We start from the raw sequence: 18,602 nt of genomic DNA on the forward strand, positions 1-18,602 counted from the left end.
CTTAAGGACAACCTCTTTACGCGAAAAGAAGGGAGGGTAATGTTTGAGGCTAGTAAAAAGTTTCTAATTTTTGTTTGTGAAGGTAAGTATGTTGGTACATCAATTTCTTAGGTACGACATTATTTTGATGTGGGAAAATTAATTTTTAAACGACAAACTAATGGTCTTCAAGCTTTTTACGTCACTATAATATGTCAAATCGTTGTTGTGTGTGTTTTTTGTGAAACTGCCTACCAGTTTTCGGGGAAGTTTCGGTTCTTTCTCATGATTTATGAAAAGTTTGGGATTTTTCACAAGAAGTCAGGGTTTTAAGGGTCGCCAATGTTTAACTGATATCCCTTAAGTTGCAATTAGTAAGTTGATGGTAACTACTTACCGTTAGGTCTGTTTGTTTGATAACAAATGTTTGAAAATATCTTAGTTTCCGTAGTAAAAGTTGTTCATGAAACCGTACCACGCGTTGCGTGACCTCTCAGGCCAGCTTGATGCAACAAAAGATAAAATGATCGAAACAACATTAAGGAGCGCAATTATTCCGACACTTAGTGACAAGCGTCTCATTGTTCGAACTCCAACTTCCCAAATGGTAAACTTTTTAAAACAATTTGTCTAATGGAGAGGAAATCTGTCTCTGCCTAAAGTTACATCAAAGGAAAAGTTTACATCAAAAGAAACATTTTTCAGAGGCCCTCACCAAATGCGTTCATGTTAATCCCGTGTATCTATCTGGCATTAATTATTTTACATCGTTATGAAATGTTTCTGTATCAAAACGATGCTTTGATGAAATCGTAGTTATGGATCCGTGGAGTTCTAAATGAATCTGATTTAGGGTATTAATGCGTGGCTCAGTACCGCAATGATAATAAAATAACTTTTATCCAATAAGTTTAACTAATAACGGTGAGAAACCTTTTATTTCCCATTTAAAAAACTCTTTAATAGGTGAGGGTTTTTATTACCGAAAACTTCTTAATAAAGGTAAAGGTTGGTACCTATTAATTTTACATATAGAAATATGTTTCTCGTTTTCGTGTACATGTAAATTATGCCCGTCTTCTTATTGACGACAATATTCCCATCACTTGCACGAGTGCGGACGAGTCGAGTTCCCGAGCAAACTCATGTATCGTGATACAATGTCCGTAATTTTTTTGCTCAAACCGAGAACACACAACATACTGGCTTATAAAATTAAGCTTTAGACTCGCCCAGTATGTATCAAGCGATTGGAATGATCCGAGTATTGTGATACAATGTTAGCAATCACCGCAAATGCTTTAAAGCCAGACGTCTGTCATTAAGTTATAACAGTCGCGGGCGCAATAAATTCCTACCATAATCTAACAAACTAAGAGAAAGTGCACGTAAAATGGGGCATTTAAAATTTATCGTCGGGAAATATGACCACTTTTGGAATGGGAGCTAGCAAACTAATGTTGCAAGCAACTTACCTTCGGGGAAAAGAAATAATGAGCTCGAGAAATGCGCCTTTGCTACGACAAGATTTTACTTGCTAATGCTATTTATTCCAGCAATGGTATTTTATAACGTGTTTTATATCGTTGTTTTTTTTATTAACTCTCAATCATTATAACTGTGTAACAAATGTATGACAATATTTTATACAGATGTTAAAGTTGATGGACTATTAACACTATATTTTGTTAAATTTCTAATATTTTTTGCATGTTCTTTGGTTGGAATCTAAAGTTTTTTTTTTTAATTTTCTCCCCAAAAATGTCACTCAAGAGTTGATATTGGTTGGATCGTTAGGTTGTTGTGATTTATTTATCCATTTTGTGTGAATATTTGGAAATTAAATAACAAACCATCGAAGGTAAAACTCCGTTTTATTTTCTGTACAATTACAGCCCATATCCAAGTCTTTTAGAGTCATTAGGTACTGGAAGTGTAATAGTTATTTACTGGTATTAGCTACACTAAGTTCTTCTAACCGGCCAAACAAAATACAAATCAGTTAAAATTAGTTTTTATCAAAAAAAAATTTATTTTTTTTAAAGTTTTTATCGCTGACTTTTCTTTCCACAGGCGACTAATACTCATCGAGATAATTCTAACAACCCGAATCACAATTAGGTTGCGTTGTTTTATTACATAGTTCCTATGACCACCTCCTGTCTCCATCATCAGATCAGCTCGATGGTACCGTAATATTGTATTGTCACCCGACTTACATGTGTATGCAAATTTTCAGCTTCATCGGAGACCAGGAAATCAAGGTCAAATTTGACTAACAAAATTTGACCCGTACAAACAGTTACAGACATACGTACATAGGTGCATACATTGAAAGTTAAATAAAAACCTGTAAAAATATTTAAACCGTTTGCCGACACGAATTCGTGTGTGAAATAATCACTAAAATAAGTTTTTAAAAATACTGGCACGTAGCCATAGACTTATATTTTGTAAAAAAACTACATTTCCAAATTTGAAATCAAAAGCATCTCGCACTTCATTCGGTCCGACAAATAAAGTTGGTTGGAAAAGTTAGTACAAAAGTCTCACGTCCTGTGCATAGTATAGGGGCAAAGACAGTAACCTTCCTGCGAAAATTTAGAAAGTCACGGTTGCGGGTCAATTTTCAGACGCAACAACTCGTCCCTTCCAACTCGAGTTAGCTGCACCCTTTTAGCGTGTTGTCAATTGTTGTATGCGCGCGGCACACGCACATACCCTTGTTTGAAGATGGACTACGTTATACGAGTATACTCTGCAAAAGTCTCACGTTCTATGGCTCCCACTTGGGATCCGCAGGCAGCTCGGCAGCCAGATAAGTGAATTGTAGGGAGCGCTTCATACGTGACGGTCGGTTGAGGTGCACTGGCGTCATTTCCCGTTCAATGAGTCATCACTTGTCTACCTCACGTGACGTTGTCCGGGCCTTTTGCCACGGCACATTAAGGAATCTTGGGTCTACTCGGATGCAAGAATTGGCTCAGGTACTAGTAAAAAACACTGATGGCTATCTCCATATATATTCCAGCTCATACGAAGGAACTAAGTCTTTGATTTTGGGACTAGCCCCGTTTTCTCACGTTTTTTTTCAACGTATTCGGTTTCTTAAAGTTTTCTGATTCTCACTTAATCAGAAAACTTTTAGAAATGTTTTTTAATTTTACTTTTGAAAATATTAGCTTTGAAAGTCAAACAAAATGATACTTGAATCGAGCGTAAAAATATTGGAAAAATTATTTTGAATTGTTTTAAATAAGACGAGTTGTGCCATTAATGTATTTTTAAAAACTATACTTTATATTAAAAATGCGTAAGGGCCGGTAAGGTATGCCCTTTTGGTTGTAGGTATAGTTTTTTCACATCGAATGAAAATATGGAACCCTATAAATATATTTTTATAAAAAATCCATAGCGTTTAAATACGCTAGTATAACAGTATACAAGAGTCTGCAGAACTGTGTCTTCAAGGTTCAGACTTGACTGAATAGTACGTTATCCTAAACTTGGCAGACTAAGTTAACGAACACATCTTTTATTAGCGGGACTTTCAAGTCGATTCTAATTCACAAGTTTAATTCAATCTTGTAATAAAAGAAATGATAAGAAGGTACTGCTATTTGGAATCTTTTTGAGAATTTTACAATTATATTGGTCTACATTAGGAGGGAACATGAAAAATATATCCCATCAAAAACATTTTCATTTAAAATGTTGCCAAGACGAAACGAGTTATCAGATCTCACTAAGTCTACAAGCCCTAACTTCACAAAATCTACACTTTAGTCAAAATATATGGCTTGGCCGTTTTGTTACTAGAGTTTGCACGGAAAGAGAAGAGTCGTAGAATATATTGGTTTTCATATATTCCAATTTCCACGACTCTTCTCTTTCCGCACAGACTTTACAAGAAGTATTGTATAATAAATAGTGATAAATAAATAAATATTATGATATACGTTATAACACAAATTGACTAAGTCTTACAGTAAGCTAAATAGGCTTGTGTTGTGGGGACTGAGACAACGATATATATATAATATGTATGTATGTATGTCACTTTATTGCACATAAACAGGTTAACATAAAACAGACCAAACAAAACAAAAAAAAATGTTTACTATTGTCCATATTTAAACATTCTTAATTACATAGAAAACACCCATGACTCAGGAACAAATATCCGTGCTCATCACACGCAATAATGCCCTTACCAGGATTTCAATCCGGGACTATCGGCTTCATAGGCAGGGTCACTACTAAACCAGACAGGTCGTCTATTTGTGAGATTTTTTTTATGAAGTTTAAGTTCGTTCCACGAAATAATATTCAGCCTCTTTAAAACGATCGCTTCATCATCGTAAGTAAATATAATTTTTGGCATGCATTTTCCGGTCAAAAAATTCATAACCTCCAATCGTCAAAAACTCCCCAAATCAGAATAAAGTCGGAAGCTAAAATTTTACGCCCGCAAACTTTCGGTGCCATTCAATTCTAACGACGAATCGGCAGTTTCGGAATCCCGTTTACCGGCAATCCAAAATCGATTTAATCACGGGAATCATGCAAAGTTCCCAACAAAGTTTGTACAAACTTTGAAATTGGAACAAATTGGAGCAACGTGGCCGGCGGCGAGGTATTAATGGTGGATTTATGACGCCGTCTCCTAGTTTGGCCCGAAGAGTTTATTAGTGACGCACGGCCCGCACCCGCAGAACTGTACGACGTGCGCTGTTCTGGTTAGGGTACGTGTAAGCTGTGAACTTTTGTTGGTAGATAGTTCGATTAACAGCCTCCGGTATTATATATCTATCAAAGCAAATTTTAAGTCTATTTATAGCTTTAACCCAAACATTGTTAATTACTTAGGTGATCATTGGTACCTAAAATTTTACTCGATATGTATGTACTCAGTTAAAAATGATTCACTTCAAATGGCCCGGGTCCCGGCCGAGGCATACGACACTTGGTTTTCTATAGAAAGCATCACGTGATCACCTGTCATAGAATGAAGTGTCGGTTGCCTCGGCCCGTATCCGGGCCGTTCTAGCATGAGTCATACTTTAAGCCAAATAGGTCCAAGTCTGTCAGCAATGAACTTATATTAACAGTTTCCTTTGTTTGGTCAGCATTGCTGTCTGCTATACAAATCAACATTTATATCTACATGTATGTCTTTGATGAAACAAATATCATTAGATATCTATTACCTATAGCTTCCTTATAGTTCTAATATCCTACTTATCTTCCACCTTTACTAAACTACACTAAACCACCGAAACTACTACACGAAACTAGCAAAAGTACACAGTATTACGCAGCCCCATACCGACTGACTGATCGTTTGCCGATCAAACTTAAAGATTTATCAAACTAACTTAAATGTCTTCCAATCTAACAGCACTTTGTTCTACTTGACAGTTCTACTTTCGATCAAAATTTGGATGACTCCTTCGGAGTGATTTATAACCCCACAAAGTTTCACCCAACCCTTTACGGTATGCGCAAAACTTGTCTGAAATGTGTTATTTAGTTTAAAACTATAATCGGTAGTTTTAGTTTTATTGAAAATCACTCTACTGACACATTGAAAAGAAAAATCAAACAAAAAATTATTCCCTCCGTGCTTTGTGTTAGATTGCCATACAGCACTAAGCAGTAATTCGAAAAAAACATTTTTGACACCGATTTGTTTTGACCATGCGTGTTGCAGATGACTTATGTGTAAATGGACATTCTGTTATGACGAAACCTGAGGTGGGTCACCTTTCTGTAATGTGACGAAGCCTGCACTGTGGAGCAATTTTTTGATTAATAAAGGTTTTTTTATAACACCAAAATATCTCGTACTATGTGGTTTGGTATAAAATAGGAGGCATTGTCATTATTCATTTATTTTAAATAATACCTCACATTTAAATCCTCATTATCTTTTCTTTGAAATGAATAAAACGCATAATTATTCTAACTGCATACCTACCTATTTACTTTTATCTCAAACATTCCTTTTATTTAAGCTTAAACCGAGAGCTAAATTGTATATTTTAATAATGCTTAAACTCAGCGCGGTACTGAAAGTATCCTCGCACTAATTTCTACATTTGTCGCAATTATTCTCTTTTATAGCGCAATCACGTGCAAATCTTGTTAAAACTCTCATAAGAGCCGCGAATCAGGCTCAGCGGCACGGCGCATCTAGCAGTTCTAGCACATTGTGATTAAAATTTAGACTGATGCTAGTTTGCACCACGTTCCTTTATGTGTTAAACGTCATCTCTTTCATTAACCAGGCTTATTCCTGCAAGCGTTTCGAGCGTATTTTCATTAAAATGGAGATAGAATAATAAAGTAGCTTTAAGTTTATGAACGGGGACGGAATGTTCGAGGCAGACACCGTGTCTGGATTAAAATTATTAGTTTTGTGTGTGCTACGAACATTTAACAAGAATCTGTTGTACTGACTAGGATAAACGGTGGCGTGGTAATGAAGATGAATTATTGAGTGGATTATAGTTTGTACAAAGGACTATAAAGCCGTGAGTTTGACAAATAAGACAGTTTATCGTAATAATTTGCGGATATGTCTTATGCACATTTGTAATTAAGTATTTATTTAGTACTCTGTGTTTAATTCAAAATATTTACGTACCATTATTTTTATTAAAGAGTCAATTTTGTAAAAGCTTTAAATGCCTTCGGTAAAGTTCTAAAATAATAAGAAAATTAAACATAGTGACAAAAGCATAGCGCGATCATATATACATTGCCACTAGGTAGTAAAATGGAGTCAGTTATGAGAAAAGTGGATGCATGGAAATAACGGATTCAAATGCACGTGACTTTTTAACAATAATATATTATAAACAGCTAAAAATATAAATAAAGTTCTTTGTCATTATGCAGTTCTTTTTTTACTGAAACTGCATATAAGATCTTTCAGCAACAGATTAAGCTCAGCTCTTGAAAAAAAAAAAAAACTAGCAACGGGCAGTTTTTATAAAAAACCGGCGCATTTCTGTCGCATAAACCAAATTCTCATTACTTAGTCTATTCCACACTACCATACTCTGGTCCGAAACTGGCTCAATATTTCAGCCACAAATGCTCAGACCCGAGATATCACGTCTCGGGGCTCACGTCCGGCGTCGCCAAGCCCAACAATCTAGACAAATACTCGTAAACAAAGTACGTTATTCCGTTAGCTTATTTGCCATACGTCCCCACCTGGCCCGGTTAATTGCCGGGACGCTAAACGGATTTAAGTTCGGATCCGGTTAGTTACCGTTTAACGAATTCAGTCTATGTTAGTTAGAGCCACGTGCCTTTGTTCTAGGAATGTTGAAGTCTTTTTCTGCTGTGTTTTGGACGGTCTAACGAGTTTAATTCGAATTGTTGTGATTTTTGTACAAAAGCTTTGCTGAAACAACTGAAACATGTTCACATATTTGTTTTTAGTTAGTTTATGAAGCCAACATGCCAATCGTTTACGCTCCGCAGCTAATATAACACAACTGTCACTGTCGCACTAATATGGAAGAGCAACAGAGAGACAAAAAGCGTTTTGTATCATAGCACAAACGATTGTCACTATGGCTGTAGGCACACAGTATGCGTACCCAAATATGGAAGAGTGGTGACTATGGAGCGTTAATAATAGGCACGTTGGCTCCCTGGCTGGGCAGTCTAATAGCTGTATTAATTTATTTCGTAGTTTGTGCCTGCGTCACTTTCGCTTCGAGTTAAAACTGCGCTAGTTATGTAGATGATTTTAGTCCAAATGAAAACAATATTACCTGGAGAGGATTATTACAGCGTTTCTAGAAATTCGGAGCCATTATTTGTTTTTGCCTTATTAGTTGATATGCCTGGCGAGGTGTTTAATCTGAGCAAAACTTGATTGTTAACGGAGTAAGAGCATGTGAAGGTAATTTAACCTCTTCACCCCTTAACTACCAAATGTTAACTGTAGGTATCTGTTTAATATTTTTTTATAGGTCAATTACTAAATGTTTCATTTTCACATTATTTTGGTAGTTACGTCACAATTCACAATATTTGACCGCGGCTGGCAAAACGTCCCACTTTGTCGCTTGGCATAAGAACTAGATTTGCTTATATCTTTATACGAATACCCTGTCGAGGCGTCCATGACAAGCGACAAAGTGGAACGTTTTGCCGGCCGCGGTCACATATAAGAAGCATGGGTAAATGTTGTATTTTTTACGAAAAGATAGGTAAAAAAATAATTTGACACAAACAAGTAAAATACATTGAATGGTTAAAGTTTGCAGGTGGGAAGTTTATAATTAATTCTTAGGAGCTCTCAAAATAACTCATATTCCGTTTGTGTCTCTATTGTATTATTTATTGTCTACATAACAGGTGAACGGGAAAGCTCTCACGCTCGTGACATTTGCCTAGTCCGCCATTCTGGTCACAGTAGCTACGGTTAAATCAGCAAAGCACTTTATTTCTTGTCTTGGATTTGGATAGTGTTGTGTTCCTGCCGGTGAATAAGGTTTCCAGAGCTCAACGAGGGTGCGGAGCGTTAGGGTCGGCAACGCGCATTTATCTTCTCTGGAGTTGCAGGTGTCCATAGGCTACGGAGACTGCTTACCATCAGGCGGGCCGTATGCTTGTTTGCCACTGACGTGTTATAAAAAAAGTATAACTTCAAACACTTATGCTGATTATTGTGATCACATAGTTCCCATTGATAGCGATCTAACAACATTAAACAAGGTGGCATCTACCGTAATATCACAACAAGGAGCCTGATTTCGATTCTGGACCAGAAATGTCACTGTCAAAAGCTGACAGATTAAAACCATAACAGTTTCAGAATAAGAAATTAAAATTAGAATCATGGACACAAAATACAATAAAAAAGACAAGAGCAATTTATTTTATTATGCAAAATACTATTTAGTTGCGTATCATATAATAAATATTACATTACGTTTAATGCATATAAACATAACAAAATTATTTATTAATAAGAAACTAGACTTACACTAAGACGACTACAGTAAGATTTTCTTTAATAAGAGGAAACCTTTAAACGAATAGTGAAATTAAAAGTACTATGTACATGTATCACAAGTAATTTATCTAAATTCAAACCGTTATTTCATTGACTTTATGTGTTAACTATATACATACATAAATACAATATTGTGGAAAATTACAGCGACCGGATAAATCTCGAAAGCAATAATAGTACATTACTGCAGAGGCCGTGAAGGAAGGGACTGCAGGACGAGATTGCGGTTAAAGCAAGCCTTGCAATCCTTGTTCCGGCCAAGGGTTGTATAGTGCTTTTCTCAAACAATGTAAGAAAATATTATAATTGTAAAAGTAATCAAGTAAAATCTAAATTGCCGCCTTTTTTATTTTTTAAACTTGACAAATATAATACCATATTTTTTTTTTAAATTTTAGTGTCGCAAGTATGCTTACAGGGATAGTGGTCGTTGGCTGTATGTAATATCTTAGTGAACAATTTTTTAAAAGTTTGACATTTGGAATTTATTCTAGAGACATTTTAGACTAGTATTTTTTATATAATTGTTTTTTTTTTTGTTGACGATATTTTGTGAAATTCTTAGTATTAAAGTTGATCTATGAATTATATTCATTAGTATTATTCAATAAATTGCTCTGATAATTGGCTTAAGATAATAATATATAATACTGCCTTACCATTCATAAGTGCTCGTTGCTAGGCCTACATTAATAAAGTATATTTGAACTGCACTGAACCATACGTTTCATACTAACTTTTAACTTGACCTACGCCAAGAAGTAATGTAGGGAGAAGATCGTCTTTAACTAGATTTGCTATATCCCAAGCGGTCAAGACACTATGGGATTGCGTCACTGTCTTAATATTACACTGTGTTCCCCTGCAGCTAGGTACCGGCGACACAGAGCAGAATGCAAGTCAATAAACTCGCGTCGCATGGTGCTGCGACGAATTTTATACAACACGACATTTTGTTCTAATACTTGATGTGAGAATCCATTTTCTCGGGCGGAAATATCCTTTATTTACGACATTTTACCCTTTTACCTGAAAATGATAAACATAGTTAAATAAAGTCCGTGTCAGCTGTGTGCTAAATTTTATGAGAAACAATTTAAAAATATTAGATGGAAATAAATGTCCTTGAAAGAAGGTGTTTGTTTATAAGTCTTTGCTATGAGCGAAAACTATCGCTTGTTATTTAATATTTTGTTTTATTCACACCTGATAAAATAACATTTGCTGTTACACGCCCGTAGCTCATCATTTGTATTAGTAAGCCCTAAAAATTTAAACTCTTCAATGTTTCTAAATCGTGTGTGTTTTTTTTACAAATTTAGTATTATTACTTAATAATGTCCTTGAGCTTGTCTCAATTTCAGTCAGGTACTTTCGTTGCGACTCACTTTATAAAATTATCCACTCGCCACCTTTGCTTTTTGCCTTATTAAAATCACAAGCTAATTCTTTCGCCTACATTTTTGTTAGCTTTCATATCTGCCAACATTTCTTTAATAGCGAGGATGTCACATTGTAATTGATCTATCTTCTCCTTCTGTTTTAGTATTGTCTCCCTTAGCCAATATGAATTGGTTTCTTTCTCTTTATTATTAATATCATTTCCGTACCCGCCGCCTATAATAGCGTCATACACAGCATCTAGTTTAGTCTTCGAAGTGTTTTTTACATCACTTTTCATAATACGTTCATCTTTTTTTCTCGCTATATCTATGATAGCTCTGTATAGTGCTGAAGGAAGAACCTGAGGGTACATTTCAACTGAAGACGAACACTCCACAAACCACGTCCTATTGGCTTTGATTGAATTATACATCTTTTTGTGATACCTTTTACCGCCGTACTTATTTTTGAACATTCTTGACAATGGTCCACAGTTAACTAAAACGTCTAAAGAACTGAGTAACTCCACTTGTTTCTCAAGCCTGCCAATATTTCCTGCTATGTTCAAGTTGTTAATATCACTGACGGCGACAGCTATCATAAAGTTCACCAGAACAATTGCTACGAAAATAACAAATACCAAAAAGAGCAATCGGACGATTGTTCTGGAGTGTTGAAGTTGTTTATCATGGGCTTGTCCAAAGAGGTCTTCATAATCAAACTCTGAAGACATCATAATTAATGTTTTGACAACTGCAGATATCGGACCATCAAAAGGCGGTTCAGATTGGAATTGTATCATAAAACAAAAAGCAAATCCAACAACTAAACAAATAGACGTGATGAAAACCTAAAAACAAATAAATAACACTTTAATTATAATAACAAAGTACGTACCTAATAACAAAGTACATGAAACAGTGATACCTTAGATATCATATTACAACAGAAATCATTTTTATACATGAACAAGATTTGTAAATATAGATTCTACGTTTTTACAACTACTGTAACCGTACCGTGTGTATTGTGTACTGTTGAATGTGTTTACAATTACTTTACAAACGTAATATAATACTGAACAGCAAACCTTAAACATATTTATTGCGACTTTCCCGAACATGAGGACGTAGTACCCCCACCCTGGAAATCGGGACAGCAAGAACATCGCTTGAAGCCAGACCAGCAACAGCGCGGCACAGGCGACGTGACGTTGCCAGGCTGCCATCTCCATAAAATGCACAGTTAGCGGAAGACCGGCGGCGAGGGTGAGACCAGTCAGTTTCACCCATGACTCCAGACTATCAAAGTAGTGTAGCCTTTTCAAATAAATGTAAAAAGATTCCTGTAATACAAACATAATTTATTATTACTTTTCTCTATCACAATGCATTTTTATTAATCATATGTTTAATCACAATAAAATATTATTACCTGTAAACCTAGTAAACTAATAGAAACGTATATCAGGGCCAATAGAAGGAAGTACCATCTGTCGAACATTTCAAACCAAGGTAATTCGGCTGAATTTGTTGTTCGATTCAATGGAGATTCTGATATATTAACGTGCAACATATTGTCCTTACAATAAAAAACATTAACAACAAAAATATTAAATGAAACAAGAAATAACGCGTATGCTATCATCAAGACGTAAAATATTGGCAAAAGTTGTCTCCACTTCAAATACAATAAGCTTTCAATAAATGGATGCAAAAGTATTTTTCGTAGACCACAGCTCACAAATTCCTCTATAGCCTTTATCTGTCTTGAATCACTGCTTCTGGAAAGCACTTCATAGTTTACACAAACTACAGTTGTCCCCATGGGATATAACCCCTTAGTACAGACAAATTCGTCAAACACCAGTTCAAAAAAGTTTAGAGCATCATGAAATTTTGTAGCTATTATTCGCAATGCAGAATTTCCTTCCTGATCTTTAGCTGATAGCACTGCACCATTGCGCAAAAGTATCTGAGACATAGTCCTGTTCATAGTTTTGGCTGCTACATGTAGAGGAGTATTTCCAAGATCATCAACTTCATTAGGGTTAGCACCCATTTCCAGTAAAACTTCGCCTGTTTCGTTACTAAAATATTTTGCAGCCATGTGTAAAGCCGTACAACCACCTGATTTTTCCTCCTTTACATTACTTTTTACTGATACTGTTTTTAACTCAATATTATTAAACTTGTTCAGAAGCAATTTTGCTGATTCTGGTTTATTACAATATGCAGCTTTGTGAATTGGTGCGTAGCCGTATTCACTAAAGGAGCTTGGACAATTTGTGTTATCCAGCAAATATTTTAAAATAGCAGGTTTCCGCACAGCGATATGCAAAGCAGTTTCTCTTTTGTTTGAGACATTATTCACGCATGCTCCTTTTTTTAAAAGAATTTCTACAGCCTCTAAGTTACCATTCATAATAGCCGTGTACAGGGGTGTTTGGCCTTTTTTGTTATGACAGTTTAAAACTCCCATTTGTTCAGCAACATCTAAAAGTTTCAAAAGCATGGCTAAGTCTCCCACTTTCGTCGCTAATTGGATTGGTGTTTGAACAAACTGAAATATAAAACAATATTAAGTATTTTGAATGTTACACATCATCAAGTCTACAAAATAATGCAATTGGATATAATATAATTTTAATGATATCCTAATATTTAGCAAGAAAAAAACATACTGCAAGAACGAAGTCTTCATAAGAAACATGCTGGTATCTCTCGCAATTAAGTGAGTGGGATAATAAAGGTTTGCTAGCATCACACAGTGCTGTAACATCAGCGCCGGCTGCCAACGCAGCGTCCACGCCTGGCAACCAGCGATGCAACACGGCCACATGCAGTACTGATAGACCACGTGCATCTCTGACGTTAGCGCTATCTTTGTGTTGTAACAGCGCCTACCAAAAAAATGATACAAATCAATACGTCGTGTTCTTGAGACACCGTCAGCCAAATAACAATAGACCCTACTTATAGTGTTATGTTCCTGCCAGTGAGTAAGGTTGCCAGAGCTCAACGAGGGTACGGAGTGTTAGGGTCGGCAACGCACTTGTAGCTACTCTGTAGTTGCAGGCGTACAGACATAGGCTACGGATACTGCTTACCATCAAGCGGACCGTATACTTGTTTGCCACCGACGAATATAGTATAAACAACCGTCAACCAAAGTCAATAGGGATAAAAACTGGGAAATATTTAGATAGGTACTTACCTACCACAGAATAGATAACAGTAGCTAGCTACCGCAAAATGTGCTTATTTCGCTCCAAAATTTGACATTTAATTTAAAACTGGATTGAAAAATGGATGGAAAAAAAAAGAAAAACAAAATTAAAACTATGATGTTGTAGTAGGTACCTATGTTAATATATTTGCGGTACTAAGTGTACCGTGTAATTGCGGTTGTGAAAAACGATTGGAGCAAAGTTACACATTTTACGGTACCGTACAAAATTCTCAGATGTCTGACACCAGCATCGCACGTAAATTCCCGCGCGCGTTCCATCAATTGAATAATATACTTGATATACTTACCTGTCTATAAAATGAAAGCATAAACCTTCTCGTAGAAGAAAAGATAAGAGCGTTACCAACTTACTTCGAATGGTTTGATTAGTTTATGAAGTATACACAAATGTAGGGGTGTCAACCCGGAGTGGTCGAGCGCCGCGGGCGAAGCTCCATTCGCAATCATACGCTCGATTTCTGGTATGTCTTGATCAATAACAGCCTCATGTAACCGGGTATCTAATCGCTCTCGAAGCCTAAAAATTAAAAAGACATGTTTATGAAAATAATAGGTTCATTTCGTTAATTGCCATTTGAAAAGGACAGCTCACAATACATCAACAATTATGAAGTGCATTACAGTGGTCAATTAATGAAAGAAAATTTACTTTATAATATTATAGTTAATTGAAAAAGTAATTATATATTTAAGTTCGAAAATAGCTGCTAATGGAATATTCATCACTAACCGTTTAAAAAAATGCTCGTATTCCGGTAACGCATTGTATATGGTGGAAATCACATAATAACCGTAATAACTTTAGATAAGGCTACAGATATAAGATGAACGGCGATAAGTAATCGAAGAGAAACACGTATTCAGCAATAGGCGTTCATTGGCTAAAAGTCATAATACTTTACGATGATGTTCATAGTGAAGTTCTACATACATAATTATTAAGTTTATATCGCTTACTTATCAGAAGCATTTAAGCTTCCTTTTATGTATATTACAGTAACTAATGGGTCTGTGAGCTGTAGACCTTGTAAACCCCCATTTTTCCGCCATTTGTTTTTTTTTTTAAATTGAATCGACAAAAGAATTATAAGTATTCATCTATTGAACCTACTCACAAAATTTCACGAGAATCGGTATGCAACCTGTAAATGCGAACATCCGGACATACGGAAGCATTTTTGGAACGGAAACCTTCGTTTGGCACTGTCAGTAATGAACGTGAAAACCAAAAATATATGTGGTAGGTGAGGCAAGAAAACTGTGACATGTTTTAGGGAAAATAGGAAACTATGTGATCGCGAATTGCGACACCGACGCAATTTTCACGGAAATTGACAGTGATATTTCTCGTGTCAACGCTGTTTCCAATATTTATGCGTTATGCCGCTGCAGTTTCCATCCAAAAATCATCTTACGCTAGGGTTGACGCGGGCGATATCATTGTCAATCTCCTTGAGACTCGTAAAATGAGTGACGAATTGAATTTTTATCGCTGCAGTAGGTAATATGGCAACGATAGCATTTAAATTTAACAACAAAATTGACAATGAGACCGATCGCATCGAGACAGTAACATTGCAACGACAATGCACTTACTATATAACGGAATTTCATATTGATGGGTTGCATCTTGCAACCCAGCCATTTTTGGGCTCATTGTCATGCAATTCGTAGAATTATGGCAGACTAACTGAAGTCGTATTTATTTAATAATCTAATTGACATTCACGAACCTGCGTATCTCGTCAGTAAAGACATCGTTGACTGTGTTGAAGCGCGGTCGAATGCCGTTTTCAGGGGCGTATTTTCTCTGGCACTGGTAAACTTCTGTCGCATCACTGGTGCGTCTTGCACTGTCTATTCTGTAGAAACTAGACGGCCCTGTGAGTGACCTGTAAAGTTTCAATGTAATACGTTTTAAGAGCTCCGTATTTGTTTGTTAAATAAGTGATGACTGATTAATGAGAGACAGCGTTGAATTTATCTGCCCACTTATACATCTATTTACTATTATATTTTACCGGGCTATACCAGATAATGCTGTACGTAGTGGTACATACTTATTGAAGGTGTTCATGATAAATTTAACGAATTCATTATTAATTTAATTAATTGCACAAGAACGATTACAGTAAGGATATCAATTACACTTGATAATAAACAATTATATCAATATAAATATAATAATTCAGCCTATATACATCCTACTGCTGGGCACAGGCCTCCTCTCATGCGCGAGAGGGTTTGGGATAAATAAAGTCCCCACGCTGGCCCAATGCGGGGTGGAGACTTCGCATACACCGTTGAATATTTTCCTTATTTTAGACATTGCACATTAAGGTAGGTTTGTTAAAATAAATAGAAGTAACGTATTAAAACGAACCTTAATGTAATTAGCCGTTTCATGTCAATGAAGACTAAATGTATTTATTTTGATCAGGTATTAATTAATGAATTATATAGGTAACTACAATTATTTTCCAACACATACTACCTATCACTACTTTAGTATCTTTTCATCGTTCTTAAGAGGAAATACAAACCGAGCCCTTGTCAGATTTGAGAATTTTAGGTTTTCCGTCGTGTTGACGGCGGTGGCTCGTAAAATTAGTGTGATAAGGACAACTGCACCTTAGGCGATAACCCTGCGTAAAAATCTCAGACGATTTCTGACCAATCGTGACGAAATTTTGGGAACAGTGTGAGAAAGTAATTATCTGTGTCTGACCGTTTTGATTTGGGAGTTTATTGTTATGCTAGGCGTCTGTTTACGGCGCATTTTTGACCGATATTATCGCTGTTTGAAGTAACCTAGTTCTTATAAAAATCAGAATAACAAAAAAACAAAACGTAAGTATAGACACAGGTTGCAAATTCAACTTATATAAAAAAATATGGATCTAGGGCCAAAATGCAGAGCGGGAAGTTTCGAAAACGGTTGTATGTAAAAATGACTACTAATCTTTCCTCTTAAGGTACTATGTTTAATGCAGCAACTTGTAATAATTGTAATCAAGGAACTTACTGAGTGCTGTATTGTTTCGGTAATATACGATCTCGAACTGAATCACTCAGTGGCAGCAGGGGCACGCAGTCCACTTCATGCCTACAAGCTTCTGTATCTGCGTCTAATAACAAAAACAAAAGTATTATTGCAACTGAGTTACGTTAAAGACTTATAAAAAAGCGATGATAAACAAGCATAGTTAAACAAATTCTATTTTCCTTCTCAAAACGTGAGGTCATAAAGTGTGGGGAAGGTCAGGACGCTGGCTACTTGCTTGTTGCGTGACAGAGATGTCGCACCAGACCTAACGTTAAAGAAAGTTGCTGAGCTAGCGCAACGTAGGAGCAATACTATATATATAATGCAAAGTTCTTTGTTTTTATTTTAATATTTTAACTAAACAATACGCACCTGATTGCGTTGAATCCATTTTACAAAACAGTCACATTCACATCCATATGTGTGCTCGGTTTGGAATTTTGAATATAATAATACACTTATTTAGTTATTCTTGTTACAACGGCAGCAGTGGACTATTTAACACGCCTTGCTATAGAAAAATGAGTCATGATTACATGACTATAACGTTTACCTCGGCTTTGAGGTAATTTACTGACTCCGCACAGAATTATCTCAAGGATAAATTCAGAATAAACTAAGGATTCAGGAAAATCAACACTTATTAATTCTTAACGTTAAATCAAATATTATAAACACTAACCAGCTTCAAAAATATAATTGGGATAGGATGATGTTATACATTTTAACTGGTTTTTGAAAATTGAGGGCATTACTATGCAAAAATCACGGCACATGGAATTTGCCCATAAGTTGATCCCATACAAATATGATGTATCTATTGTTGGTGTTGCCCATTTTTTCGAACGACATTAAGGTTTGGAATGCTTTTGGCTATGACGACTTATATAATTTATCTGGCACGATAAACATAAGTTTATAATTGCTGATATGTTTTTAAAATTCTATTGAGTAGTATAGTAGGTACCTCAGTGCGCTATGATTAGTTCGCCTCGACAGGCTAGCAAATGCATTTGACTGCAAAAAGTGAAGATTGGACAGGTTATTACGAAAACATCCTGGACACAACCTGTTTATGTTTATTCGAGCGACGCACCGTAGCTAACTATATTATCATAATGGTATGTCATATTTAATTGGTCATAATAGTGTGGTTAAGGTTTTCTGAGGTTAGGAGTTTAGGACTCAGACGCAAGCTTCGGGGTTTTTTAGCAAATGATGACAATTGGAGTATGTGTTAGGATTTTTTTACATATAAAAACCAGGTTTTAATACAAAGAATACTCGTACAAATGACTAAATGACTTTTTTAATTAAAAAGCCATAAGCAAAAATGATTGTTTTTGTTTCTCTGCATTAAATAATAACGTTACTTTTTTGTTTATTTAAGCTTGTTATAACTAGATTTAATAAGAATTTAAGTGACCGCCGGTTCGTCCATTTCTTAAGGTTGTATTTTCCACTTGCGACTTTAATAGCTATGCGGCTTAATGTAGCTGAAATTTGAATTTAACCTATGTTACAGGCCTGTTATCAATCGCAGAAGCGTAGTCCATTTTCTGTTGAAACGAAGTTGCTTCATTTAAATTTTGCGATTAATAAATAGGCATTTCATATAGGTATGATGTCTCTTTAAGGCGACAAGCTATGTGATATCACAGGCTCTCAAACATTAAAGCTAAATGACGCACCTCAATACAATTCAAGCGTATTCACATCGACGGTAAGTGTGATGTCATGTAAGCTAATGGTAAAGCAAAGACCCACTTAATGATGCCTAGAAGCATCCAATGGGAAGCGATGTATAATTTACATTTAATGAAGGAACAGTAAGTGCCGCGCCGTCTCAGTGCAATACGTTGAGAAAATTTGCATTTTTATGAAAAATTTTACGGTACC

The 18,602-nt window shown here is 35.8% G+C and overlaps 1 protein-coding gene across 3 annotated transcripts; it reads right to left on the reverse strand.

The window, feature by feature from the left end:
• Window positions 1–9,889: 9,889 nt before the first annotated feature.
• LOC133520449 (transient receptor potential channel pyrexia-like) lies at window positions 9,890–18,214 on the reverse strand. Of its 3 annotated transcripts, none has more exons than XR_009799760.1 (9): window positions 17,076–18,213; window positions 16,683–16,785; window positions 15,391–15,549; window positions 14,009–14,174; window positions 13,089–13,307; window positions 11,840–12,967; window positions 11,496–11,750; window positions 10,229–11,255; window positions 9,890–10,051 (listed from the first exon to the last, which is right to left on the reverse strand). XR_009799760.1 is itself a non-coding variant. In XM_061854864.1 (9 exons), exons 1-8 carry the CDS (start codon window positions 17,092–17,094, stop codon window positions 10,458–10,460), a joined length of 2,847 nt encoding a protein of 948 aa, XP_061710848.1. In that variant the 5' UTR covers window positions 17,095–18,214; the 3' UTR covers window positions 9,890–10,051; window positions 10,411–10,457. The 3 variants fall into 3 exon arrangements, 2 of the variants coding, with proteins under 2 accessions (XP_061710848.1, XP_061710847.1); XM_061854864.1 differs by having other exon boundaries at window positions 10,411–11,255; window positions 17,076–18,214; XM_061854863.1 differs by having other exon boundaries at window positions 9,890–11,255.
• Between the last annotated feature and the right edge of the window lie 388 nt (window positions 18,215–18,602).

This window comes from Cydia pomonella, chromosome 8, assembly GCF_033807575.1.
Source record: "Cydia pomonella isolate Wapato2018A chromosome 8, ilCydPomo1, whole genome shotgun sequence".
Classification (NCBI taxonomy): Eukaryota; Metazoa; Arthropoda; class Insecta; order Lepidoptera; family Tortricidae; genus Cydia; species Cydia pomonella.

Coding starts and splice junctions, on each gene's coding strand:
- LOC133520449 (XM_061854864.1), bottom strand. Junction 12,968..13,088: donor ATGAAGACTTCGTTCTTGCA/GTATGTTTTTTT, acceptor TTTATATTTCAG/TTTGTTCAAACACCAATCCA. Junction 11,256..11,495: donor TCGCAATAAATATGTTTAAG/GTTTGCTGTTCA, acceptor ATTTGTTTTTAG/GTTTTCATCACGTCTATTTG.